This window comes from Furipterus horrens, unplaced genomic scaffold (genome assembly GCF_987537825.1).
Source record: "Furipterus horrens unplaced genomic scaffold, mFurHor1.1.pri manual_scaffold_10, whole genome shotgun sequence".
Lineage (NCBI taxonomy): Eukaryota > Metazoa > Chordata > Mammalia > Chiroptera > Furipteridae > Furipterus > Furipterus horrens.
In genome coordinates this window covers 41,572,035-41,584,888 of record NW_028327180.1, presented here as the reverse complement: position 1 = coordinate 41,584,888, position 12,854 = coordinate 41,572,035, and the positions used below count along the sequence as shown (strand labels likewise).

The following is a 12,854-nucleotide window of genomic DNA, read 5'->3' as shown; positions in this document are numbered from 1 at the left end:
CATCACATTTATTACATGGAGGACATCCATTCTTTGTCTAATCCTTATTCAGTGAAGCTGCGCCAACTAGGACTCAACTCAGATGACGACCCCCAAGTCTCAAAGATACTAAGACCTTTCCCTATAACACACTAATAATAAGTAGAGCAGACAGGATAGAAAATTCTATTGTTAGCCTCTGAAGTCCCATGCACTAAACTTTATTGTGCCCAGACTTTCTGAAAGTTTTAAGCAGAGGTACAGAGATCTTAACCACAGGTACATTTGAGGTACATTTTTCAACTGTTTTAAGTGTCCTGGGCAGAAATGGACCCCAAGACTCTGTCTTTGTCTCCTTTTGAAATTGAGTGGGTTGATTATAACAATGGAGGAAGACATGTACAGTTGAAGTGAAATCCAAGAGCAAATACAAGAGAGCAATCTGCCCTAAATTATTGTGTGCCAATTCTTTTATGACCTTTGTCTGTGGTCTCAGCCATCTTTTCTACAGTTGATGCAGCAAATGCTACCTGTGGCTTTTCACTGTGATCTACCAGAAAACTCCACAGGGACGAAATAGTGAGCAGGTGGTTTCTGGTCAGGATTGACAGGGAAATGAAATGACTGGTCGGATTGGCAGAGGAGAAATCTGGCGAGATGCCCTGTGTCTGTAGTCAGACCGCTGAGATTCAAGCCTGGCTTCCACTCTTTTTAAGTCATGACCTGGTACAAACTACATAAAATGCTATGCTCCTTTCCTTTCATATAAAATAATAATAATGTATGCACTTATAATTTGGGAGAAATTATGCAGATGAAACCAAACAAAATACATAAAACATACCTCAGAGCCTGGCACTTAGGAAGCCCTCAATAAAAGTGCCTGATATTATGGTTAATGGCATCCTTCTCATCGTCACTTTCATGATCATTTTGGAGTGCTTAGTGGAAAGTTCAGGGAGACTCGTTTTCTGCTGTGGTGAGGAAGAGTCCAACCAGAGCCAGAATCAGTGAGGGTGGAAGCAGAACTCTGAGTGAGAGTTCTCAGGCCCCAATCAGAACCGAGAGCACAAGCTTCACGGGGCTCTGATCTGAAACGTGTGTATTTGTGCCCTCTCAGCTACCTATTCCAACTGTCACGTTTGTCTGGTTAAGGAGAAGGTAACGTTCCCAACAGTTCTTTCTCCAATCACCATCTTCCACAGCACTTACTGGACTGGACTGCATCTCTGCTGGAGCATGACCAAGGAGTATGGGCAGATATGCTGCCCTTCTGCTGCCTTTGTGTGTGATGAAGGATTGGGGTCCCCCCTCGGGACTGGCAGGAAGACTGACCCAGGCGGGGACTCTGATGCATATGCCCACAAAGAAAGGAGGCACAGATATGAAGTCATATAGTAACACTAGCAAAACTAAGGGCTGTAGACACCAGCCAATTATTTACAATGTTATGACCTTAGGGGCTCAATGCACAAACCTACTAATTAGCCAATTGGTCCATGTTGTCCTAATCTCTGGGAACTTGCTCATATTTATGGAAGGGGAAAAGAAAAAGAGTGAAGATCCCTGGAGGATCTTGGTCCTTCCTCTCCTGAGGCAGAAGGCCACCTGTACTCCTTGCCTTTACTTCCAAGTTGCAGGATCTTAATACAAAACTCAGACTTTTTTTTTCAACTTAACCACTTAATGTGTGATTTTGATATCTGTAAATCCATTGTATTAATCATGAAATCTATGAAGAATTAGGTCTTTTATACCAAAAATGTGATACTATTTCCATTTTATCAGTTAATATTTGTCTTTAAGGATAACTTTTTGTTTTCATTTCCTTAGATGTTGCTTGGGTTGGCTTTCCAGCATAGTCCTGAATTCATCACACAACAAAAACTCAACAAAAGTTCCTTGGAGACAATCTGGCAAATGGGTAGACCTTCCTCTCCATTGGAAACTTCTGCAGATGTCACCATTCTGCTTCTGGTCACAGAGTCTCAAGTAGACCCCTTGGTTTCTCTTATACCAGGAGAGCTCCTCCTTCAACATCTGGCCAATCTGCAGCCATCTCACAGCCAAACTTAACAAATGTCCCCAGAAGTTCTGATTTCTGCTAACTAGAAAGAAATCAACTCACTCCAGAATCTATTTTCTTTATATTTCTATGTGTTCTCAGTTCTTGAAAACTATAATAAAATGTGATTTGGGTTTATGTTTTTTTTCAAGTGGCTCAAGTGGGATGTATGTGGATAGTGATGTGTTTTAACCTAAATCCTATCTACACAGGCTTCCTGATTCAGCGATCTCTCTGCTGAGGAATGTGGAGATTGGTTTGTTATTAAATGATATGATAAAAACTTCAGTTACTATTTTGTAGAACTCAAAAGGAGCCCAAAGACTGAATATAGGGAAGTGTAGTAATAAATGGAAGTCTTAACCAGTCAATTACTAGTGAGAGGAAAGAACTCCCCTTTGCTGACAACATGGTCCTTTGCAATTCCAGAGTCATGTAAAAGAAGATAAATTAACTGTGATGATTTGGTGACTTCATGATCCTCAGGCATCATTAGAAAACACAGCAACTATAAATATAATGTCCCCACTGGTTTTCCAGGTGTGTACCTACTTGTGGCTAAGACACATCGTTTATAGCGACCTGTCTTCCTGAGCCTATTTTGCAATCTTCCAGTTGCAGACACCTCACAAAATGCTTTGACATAATGCCAGTCATAATGCCAGTCAGAGTTTAGTCAAGAAAAGACAAACCAGTCATATTGATGAAGAAAATTTAATCTAGGGAATTGCTTAAATAGTTATTAAAGGACTGGAAGGCAAAGAACAAACCAGTAATGTAGCAATCACAAGTGAAGGAAGAAAATACCACACCAAGGACTTAAGGGATGTTAAGGAAAAGGTGAGTTTTTAGGACATGCTGACTTTTGCTACTGCTCTTGAAAGTATGTAAGATGAGCACAAGATGGAAAATAGGGCAGTGGTTTCAAGAGCCCCATCCCAGCATCACAAATCATGGAAGTGTGGGTTTGGAGCATAATAAGCACCCGTGCCCAGCTGTATGGTATTGAGAGAGGGTATTTGAAGAAACATTATCAATAATAATTGGAAAAACACATTGCCTATTGCTGCAGTAGGTGTTTTGTATCTTTTGCCCCCTCCGAGTTCTGATCTCTCTAGGGTTTTTAGCATTTATCTGTGAGCAGTTAGGACCCAAGACATAAAGGCCATTGTTGAAAAAAAGATCTGACTCAGATCAGGAGTTCTCAAACTTGACTGCACACTACAACCACCAGAATGCGTTTGAAAATCCTCGTGCTCAGGCCATACCCCAGTCCAGTTAAATCTGATTAACTGGTGATGAGACCCAGTTATCAGTACTTTTAAGCTTCTCAGATGACTTCAATAAAAGCCAAGGTAGAGAACCAGAGGCATAAATAAAAAGAACAACAAATTCACGTTTCTCTCTCTCAGTCTCTCTCCCCCTTCTTCTCTCTCTCTAAAATCAGTAAGCAACACTTTTTTGAAAGATTCAGTCAGGCAGTGATTGTAATATACAAAGGATCCCAGAATAAGCCATGAGAGCTACCAAAACGCTGTGATGAGAGAGGAGGGATTTGCAGGTACTGACGTGTAGCTCTGCTGCATTTGCCAACCTTCACTTCAAATGGACAGCACCAGTGCTGAGATCAGGTTGTTTTGCTGAGGAGCCTCTGCGTGGCCCTTTTGATGTCCCTGTTCCTCAGACTGTAGATGAAGGGGTTGAGCATGGGGGTGACCACAGTGTACACCACCGAGGCCCCTGCACCCTTCCTCGGAGAAAGTGAACCAGTGGAACTGAGGTACACCCCAAGGCCTGTTCCATAAAATAAGCAAACAACGAACAGGTGAGAGCCACAGGTGGAGAAGGCTTTATACCTCCCACCTGACGATGGGACTCTCAGAATGGAGGAAACAATTTTATAGAAAGAGAAAAAGATCCCTGAGATAGGGAGAAAACCAGAGATAGCCCCAACAAAATACATGACTATGTTATTGGTGAAGGTATCCAAACAAGCAAGGTGGAGCAGTTGAGAAGGTTCACAGAAAAAATGAAAAATTTTCACATCCTTGAAGTAGGTAAGTTGTAACACAATTGAATTGTGCATCTGGGAGACCAAAAGACTCATGAAAAATGACACCAAAACCAACAAGATGCAGAGGTGTCGGTTCATAATAACCAAGTAGTGCAGAGGGTGACAGATGGCCGCAAACCGGTCATAGGCCATCACGGTCAGGAGAAGACTATCCAAGCACCCAAAAAGCGTAAAAAATGACACCTGTGTCAGGCAGTCCCCATAGGAGATGCCTCTGCTGTGAGTCTGGATGCCCACAATCACCTTCGGGACAGTGGTAGAAATGAAGCCGATGTCAGCCAAGGACAGGCTGGCGAGGAAGAAGTACATGGGGGTGTGCAGGTGGGAGTCAGAGCTCATGGCCAGGATGATGAGCAGGTTCCCGAGCATGGTGACCAGGTACGTGGACAGGAAGAGCCCAAAGAGCAAAGGCTGCAGTTCCAGGTCATCTGAGAGACCCACGAGGAAGAATTCTGAGACACGTGTGAGATTTTGTGGCTCTATGTAGCCTGGACACCTTTTGAATAAGAAAAGAGGGTTGGGAAAAGGGAAACAAGTAAATGGACATCCAGCACTGTGTCTATATTTTGGATGCAAGCCATTCACAAGTAAAGTATTCACACCGAGTTCATACACTGCAGTGCCTTCAGCGGTATTTCTCGGTGTCTCAAACCCAATTTTCTCATTGTCTTCCGTGTTATCACCTTTTCTATACACACTTACTTTAGAGACACTTGCTTGAAAATGTTAGAGGAACAAGGACATTTAGAAATAGCAAATCCATGAACACCATAAAAATATAGCCTACTCTTTCAGAGAAATATATTGAATGAAAAATATCCTTTAAGACAAAGAAAATCATTCTAAGTAAGCAACACTTAGAAGTGCCTTTATTTTATTCAAATACAATACACAAAAGTCCCTCAATTTAGAATATTGATAAGCTGTATAACTGCTAGAACTACATTATCTGCTTTCTAAATTCAAGTCAAGTGTTTATAACCAGCAGACATTTTTTATGTGCCAATTTTCTTCATCGGTTCTCATCACTCTTTAGGGTTTCTGGCTTCTCTCCTCTATGGAAATATGCCCTCACTCAGATATATGAGTTGTCTTCTTAAAAACCTTTTCAAATGTAACTCCTCACCTCAGCCTGGTAAACACCAAGTTTTGGTAAGTATGTTTTGGTTAAATATACAAAATCATAAATGACCCATGGACATGAACAACGGGGTGGGGATTGATTGTGGGAGAAGGGGTGGGTGGGGTAGGGGGAAGCAAAGGGGAGAAAAGTGGGACAACTGTAATAGAAAAACAATTTTAAAAATTTTTGGAAAAAAAAAGAAAGACCATCAGACAGTATAGGCCTCTTGATAAAAATTTTTAAAAAAAGAGAAAAGAACATCATCCCCCAAATAATTACCTGAATCTTATTAGGTATCTAGATCCAACCCACATAAATATGATTTCCAATTTCTGGTGGCAATCTTACCTTATTAACACAGTAATAATACACCAAAGTGAGGAATGTAACTAATAAATCATCTAGTTTGCAATGCTGAAAAAAAAATACACAAAATCATACAGCATCACTGACCCACATACATGGCATTAGTGTACTGTGCAGCTCTCAATCATTAAACAATAATTAACTTTATAAAAAAACTTGCTTCCTACTTCTCCGTATGCAGGATTCCATATCCATGCCACAGAATCTCGGGGAATGACTGGTGTGTGACACTGCTTCTTATTTTTCTGGTCTCCATTTCACAGTGGCTTGGTAAAAGTGCTTACATGTATTTCTAAATCTAAACATTTGGAAATACAGTGTCCTTATCAAATCCAATTCGCATTTACAATCAAGGAATTTAGGAACATGGGAAGCCCCCAAACCAGGTCTGAAATTCAGATTTCTTATGCCTTTTCCTAAGTCACTTTTTTAAAAATACAATTCTCCTTAAATCAACTCCCTGAAGCCAACACTGATCTTCATTTCTCTTAACAGGTCACACTATAATTTAATTTGGAAAAAAATACAGAAAAGTACAGAGACTCATGTAACAAACACCTGGGGAATTTTCACATCAGTAAAATGGGAATAATAATTGAACTTATCTTATTAGGCTGTTTTAAGAAATTAAATAAAAACTAAAGTATTCAGACCAGTGGTTCTCAGTCATAGTTCATCATTACATTTAGCTGTGAGTACTGTAAAGTGCCCTGGCTGCAGCCTAGAAGAAATTAAATAAAAATCTCTATATGCACAGTTCTTAGTGGTAGTAACACTGCCTTAGAACAATTGCCAGGCACTTAGAAAATATTCAATTAACATTACCTTTTATAACTATAATTAATATTGGGAATATAAGCATTTAACAATATTTGCTTCCGAATTAATATTTTATAGTAACCTGAAATATCACCGATAAAATTTGTCTTTTCCTGAAATCCCTGTGTGATCTCATTGCCCTGCAGGCCTATCCCCAAACACTGTCATTAATTTGGTGGGTGTGTTTCCTGTTGATGTTTCCGTAATGTTAATGTTCATTTATGTATTTCTAAAGAGCTTTCTTAAAAATTTACATAAATAGTACATTACTACACACATTGCCTCTGAAGCGTTCTTGTTTACTACAATATTGTTTTTAAATCTTTTTGTGAAGTACACACATCTAGATATAATACTTTAACTGATACATAGTATTACCTAAGGAATTAGCTTTATTTTATTTATCCATTCTTTATTCCAGCAATCTTATGAAAACTCTTTTATCTTTCTCCATGTCATACAAGTAAGAATTTCTCTATTGATGGGTACATGGTGGGTAGTTGTTTGTATTATAAAAGTCACTGCAAGTTCAATTTTACCTTTTACTGACTACATTTGTTTTCACAATAAAAAAATCAGTTGCTGTCAACTACCCACTTATTAAGGTATAGAATCAGAAATATCTCTGAAATACTTAATTATGTCATTCCATGATAGCTCCACATAAAATTTGTATCTTATATAGGGGATAATATTTCCATATCTCAGATTTTCAAGCTGGGATGTAAAGTGCATTACTAATCATAGAAAATACAATAATCCCTTATGTTATTGCTATAGTTCACAGAGGCCTCCCGTGGGATCTATGAGTAACCTCCAAGTGAAAAGCACAGTGAGCAGAGGGATTCTGTGTTCAATGGTCAGAGAAGTGAAATGGTTGGGTGGGCTAACAAAGGGAGAATACAAGCCAGGTTCCCTATGTCTGGAGTCAGAACAATTAAAACCTGGCTTCATTTCATTGAATCCCATGATCTACTAAAGCTATATTAAAAGTTTATAATCCTTGCCCTGGTTGGGTGGCTCAAGTTGGTTGGAGCACCGCCCCATACACCAGAAGGTTGTGGGTTCAAGCTCTGGTTAGGGCATGCAGGGGAAGTAACTGACCAATGTCTGTCTGTCTCTCTCTCTCTCTCCCCCACCCACCCTCTCTCCCTCTCTCATTGGTAGACATATTCTCCAGTGAGGATTGAAGAAAAAAAGTTTTTAAAGAAACAAGCTGCATAGAGCACCTAATTCAGAGCCCGGAACTTGAGACTCTTTAATAAATGTTCATGATATCATGCATATGGTCATCTGGAATCATTTGTCCACTCATCTTCATCATCACCTTCATGGTCAGTTTGCAAGGCTTAGGGGACAGTTTAGAGGGACTCATTTCCTGCTCTGGTGAAAAGTCGCCTACAAGTGCTACTACCAGTGTGGAAGGAAAACAGAATTCTGAATCAGAGCTCTCAGATCCCCACCAGAACTAAGAACATAAAATACATAGGCTTCTGAGCTGAAACTATATATTGGGGCCCCCCATCTGACCACTCCAGCTGTCCTGTTTATCCTGATGATGAAAAAAAAAAATAAAAAAAACTCCCCTAGTCCCTCCTGTATCCAGTATCTGCAACAGCACTCACTGGACTGGGCTGCCTCCATGCTGGGGCAGGACAAAGGAATGGCTATCCATCATCACCCTTCCCATGCCTGATGAGGGATGAAGGCTCAGGCCTCATTCTCAGGACCGCAGGAAGACAGAGTCGGGCATGGACCCCTTGATACATACAATGACTGGGAAGAGAAGATGCACAAACAGGTATAACTGTACTGGGTCCAACAAAGTGAAAGGCTGCAGGGCACAGGTTGCTTATTTGAAGTTGTATGGCTTGAGAGCTCGATGCACAGAGCTCATAATTAGCCAAATTGATCCACGTTATCCCAATCTCTGAGGACTTGTTAATACTAATGGAATAGAATCATAGGAAGAGTAAGTGTCCTTTGTAGGGTCTACGTCCCTCCACTTCTCACGAAGAATCTCACCTCTACTCCATTTGACTTTCAAGTTTTATACATCTTAATAAAAAATTTAGGCTTACTTTTTAAATTAACACACATCAAAATGTGAGTTTATCATCATCACATGCATTCAAATGACCAAGTAATTTAGGGAGAATTAGGTCTTTTATATCAAGAATCTGATAGTATTTCCATTTTCTCAGTTAATATTTGTGCCTGTCAGGACTTCTTTTCTTATTGTGAAAAGAACCTTTAAAATGAGATTTGCCCTCTTAACAGATTTGGAAGTGTTTATATATCATTGTTGACTCTAGGTACAATGTTGTACAGCAGATCTCTAAACCTTATTTATCTTGCCAGACCAAAACTTTATGTCCTTTGATTAGTAATTCTCCACTTCACCCTTCTGCTAGCCCCTGGAGTTCACCATTCCACTCCATGATTCTATGAATTTGACTATTTGAGATACCTCATATGGATGGACTCATTCTGTGATGCACTTGTTGCATTTAGCATAATGTCCCTAGGCTTCATCCATGCTGTTGCAAATGTCAGGGTTTCCTTTTTCCAGGCTGAATAGTGTTTCATTATTTATAATATACTATTCACAGTTTTAGTCATTTATCTGTCAATAGTAATCCAGGTTTCTTAGATCTTGTTTATCTATTGTGAATAGTTCTGCAATAAACATAGAGATAATATCTCTTGTAGCTCTTGGTTTCTGTTCTTTTGGGTAAATACCAAGAAGTGGGATTGCTGGATCATGAAGTAACCCTATTTTTTAATTTTTTAAAATAGTTCTATGTTTTTTAATTTTTTTAACTTTTCTAAGGAACTTAATACTATTTTCCACAATGGTTAACACGTTTTTTATTTACATCCACAGGGTGCAAGGGTTCCAATTTCTGCACATTCCTGCCAACACATTTTTTTTTAAATAATAGCCAATCTAATAGGTGTGAAGTGCCATCTCTATGTGGTTTTGCATTTCCCTGATGGATAGTGATGTTGAGCACCTTCCATATACCTGTTACTTATTTTTATGTCTTCTTTAGAAAAATGTCTAAATTCTTAGCCCATTTTTTAATCAGGCTATTAGCTGGGTTTTTGTTTTGTTTTGTTTTTTACTATTGGGTTGTAGGAGTTCCTACAATATTTTGGAGATTAACCACTTATCAGACATATGGTTTGCAAATGTTTTCATCCATTCCATAGGTTTCCTTTTTACTGATGAAGAACCTGAAGTGCACTGAGTTTGCCACCTCAAATTTTTGCTAAGATCTAGGTGGAACTGTGTCTTCAAACCCCACACCTTTTTTATTCTCTGTAATGCCTCTCTCATATCAAGGATATTAGCACCATTGCTAGATAGTTACTGTGGACCTTTGTAGCTTATTTCCATCTAGACTTTCCCCCATTCACAGTGCTAATCACTTAGCGCTCATTCTAACTTTTGAAAGAGGAAAGGAAAGTATATCCCCTGGGGAGGATGTAAAACAAGTGTTGAAAGACAACATCAGTGTATTAGTCTGGGTTCTCCAGAGAATCAGAACCAAAAGGATACGTATATATTTATATAAAAAGCTTTCTTTTAAGAAACTGGCTCACTTGATTGTGGAGGCTTGTTAAGTCCAAATTTTGCAGGATAGACCAGCAGACTGGAGACATGGGGAAGAGTTGCAATTTAAGTCCAAAGGCAGTCTGCTATTAGGATTCTTACTACCTCTAGGAGATCGTCTTTGTTCTAATGAGGCCTTGAACTAATTAGATGAGACCCACCCACATTATAGAGGGTAAGCTTTTTACTCCAAGTCCACTGATCTAAATGTTGATCTCAACCAAAAAACACTTACACAGAAACATATCTGGGTACCATGATCCAACCAAGTTGACACATAAAATTAACCATTACAATTACTTTGGTTAATTTCAAGTGCTTTTTTCCATTACTTTGGTTTTCAGAAATGGAGACATTACCTATTCATTGTTCCAGAGTAGATTAGACCCGAAGTATCTTATTTCAGTTCATGGAAACCAAGGAATCAAAACCCTAATCTAGGAATTTTTAATGAGAGGTATCTCTTCTAACTGGCTGCAATGGCTTTATTCTCTGTAAAGGGCATTCCCTTCTCCAGTATCTGAGTTCCTGATCAGTGAAGTTGTCAGACAATTTCATTTAGTGTCCAAAAGACAAGTAAATTAAGCCGGTTGTTAGGCAGAGAAGTCAAAGCCTGCCTTGTCCCAGGGAACTTAAGCATGGAATGGCTTGACATCCTAAGTGTGAAATCCTAAAAGGGTCTCTGACTATGAAGTAAAATTGATCCTCCCCTCCTCCATCCTTTAAAATTCTTCATTATTGAAAATTGCCACAATTTTTGGTGATTGAATGATGTATATCTTATAAAAGGAAAATAACAGGAGGGTAGGAATAGAAATACATAATCTCTATTGCATCTTGTCCCTAGTCCTATGGAATGTCCTTGCCCACTTCGTGCCAAAGACAGTATAGACTCTGAGGAATCAGAAATCAATGAGATTCAGTTATTTCCCATCATACACTCAGTATCTATTTGTTTGAGGACAAAATAAAATGCCCTGTCAGAGATCCTGGTAGATCCATACCTTCAAGTCACAGGATATTTTAATTAAAGTGTGTATAGCTGGCCTGTTAATATTAATAATAATATCTAAAATTTATTTTGTCCTTTCTATATATATTCATCGCATACGTGATCACACATGTAGTTTCCACTATATTGTTTAATCCTGCAACAATGCAGTTGTGACAAAAAGCAATCAACTCAAAGGACAATGTTGATGAGGGTCATAGATACCAAGAACTTGCCCCATATTACACAAGATAATAAATAGAGCAGACAAAATTAAGCTAAATTGTCAGTCTCTGATGCCCATATGATAAACTTCTTCACTCTGTTTCCCGATACTTTAGAAAGTTTAACACAAAAATTCAGAGGTCTTTACCAAAAGTACAGCTAAGATACATCTTTCAACTGATTTTAGCTTCCAAAAAATGGAACCCAACACCCTTAGTTTATGTCTCTTTTAGAGATTGGAAAGGGCTATGGTACGGGAATGAAGGAAGAAGACAATTTAATGAAAATCTAGGAACAAAGGCAAGAGCGAGATCTGCCCTAAATTATAGTCTGTTGCTTTTTCTATGATCCCTACCTTGAGCTCAGCTATCCTTCCTATAGTCAGTATAGCAAGGGGTGTCCATTGCTCCCCACTGAGGTCTACTGGGAGCCCCCAAAGGGACGAGGACAGTGAACAGGGCGTCTCTGCCTGGAGTGACCTGGCGAGTGAAATGATGAGCTGGGTTGGCAGGAGAGAATACTGGCTACTGGTCCCACGTCTGGAGACTGGATTCCTTGGTTCAAATCTGAATTCACTCCTATTTTACCGTATGACCTAGTACTAGTTACATTTAAACGCTGTGCTCCTTTACTCGTATGTAAAATGATGGCAATGTGCATTCTTCTTTGTTGGGGAGCAGTTCTGCAGATGAAATGAAACAGGCTGTAGAACACTTAGTTCAGAGCCTGGTATGAAGGAAGTCCTCAGTGACCATTCACGGTATCTGGCTTACTGTCTTCATCCTAGTCCTTATCATCAACACCTCAAGAGTACTCAGGGGACGGTTTAGAGAGACCTGCTTCCTGCCATCAGGGGGGTAACTTCTGTGGGAGCTGGAACCACTGTGACAGGAAAGCAGAACTCATAACAAAAGTTCTTGGCCTCCAACCAGAACCAAGAATGTGAATGCCATAGTGCCTGGAGTGAAAATTGCATTTTGGTCTGTCTACTCCAAATGTCCTACTTGTCCTGACATTAGGAAACAATGCTCCCCAGTCCCTCCTCCCTCCACTGTCTCCCACAGCACTCACTGGGCCATGCTGTGTCTCTGCTCACTGACCCGAGCAGGGCCAGTCTGCTGCCCCTCTACTGCCTGGTGAGCAATGATGGCTGAGGCTCTGCCCCCGGCATTGGCAGAAAGGCAGGCTCAGGCCAGATCTCCTGATGGAGATAGCTATTCTGAAAGAAAGAGACGCAGGTGTGAAGCCAGCTAGGCAGGGATTGGCAACCTGAAAGGCTAGAGACACAAGACACATATTTATGGTAGTATGGCTTTGAGCAATCCATGCACAAACTCATTAGCCAAATTGATACTATGAACTCTATTCCCTGAAGAATTCACAATCTTAGAGAACCATAGGAGGAAAACTCAGCATCCTGGGTCCAGCTCAATTACATCTGAGCCCTACCCCTTCCCTGGAGCAAGTTCACTTGGCCACCTCTAGTCACATATCCAAAAGGAAGGCTTTCCCTATAAAGATTAGATTTATCATTTCCACTTATAAATACACTTGCAATTTTGGTTTTCTGCAATGGCATTGATAATGAAATAA

At 39.8% G+C, this 12,854-nt stretch overlaps 1 protein-coding gene across 1 annotated transcript; it reads right to left on the bottom strand.

Annotated features, from left to right (window-relative positions):
• Window positions 1-3,671: 3,671 nt before the first annotated feature.
• LOC149999777 (olfactory receptor 7E178-like) lies at window positions 3,672-12,355 on the bottom strand. Its single transcript, XM_090288774.1, has 2 exons — window positions 12,333-12,355; window positions 3,672-4,614 (listed from the first exon to the last, which is right to left on the bottom strand). The coding sequence occupies exons 1-2, from the start codon at window positions 12,338-12,340 to the stop codon at window positions 3,672-3,674; spliced, it is 951 nt and encodes a 316-aa protein (XP_090144900.1). The 5' UTR covers window positions 12,341-12,355.
• Between the last annotated feature and the right edge of the window lie 499 nt (window positions 12,356-12,854).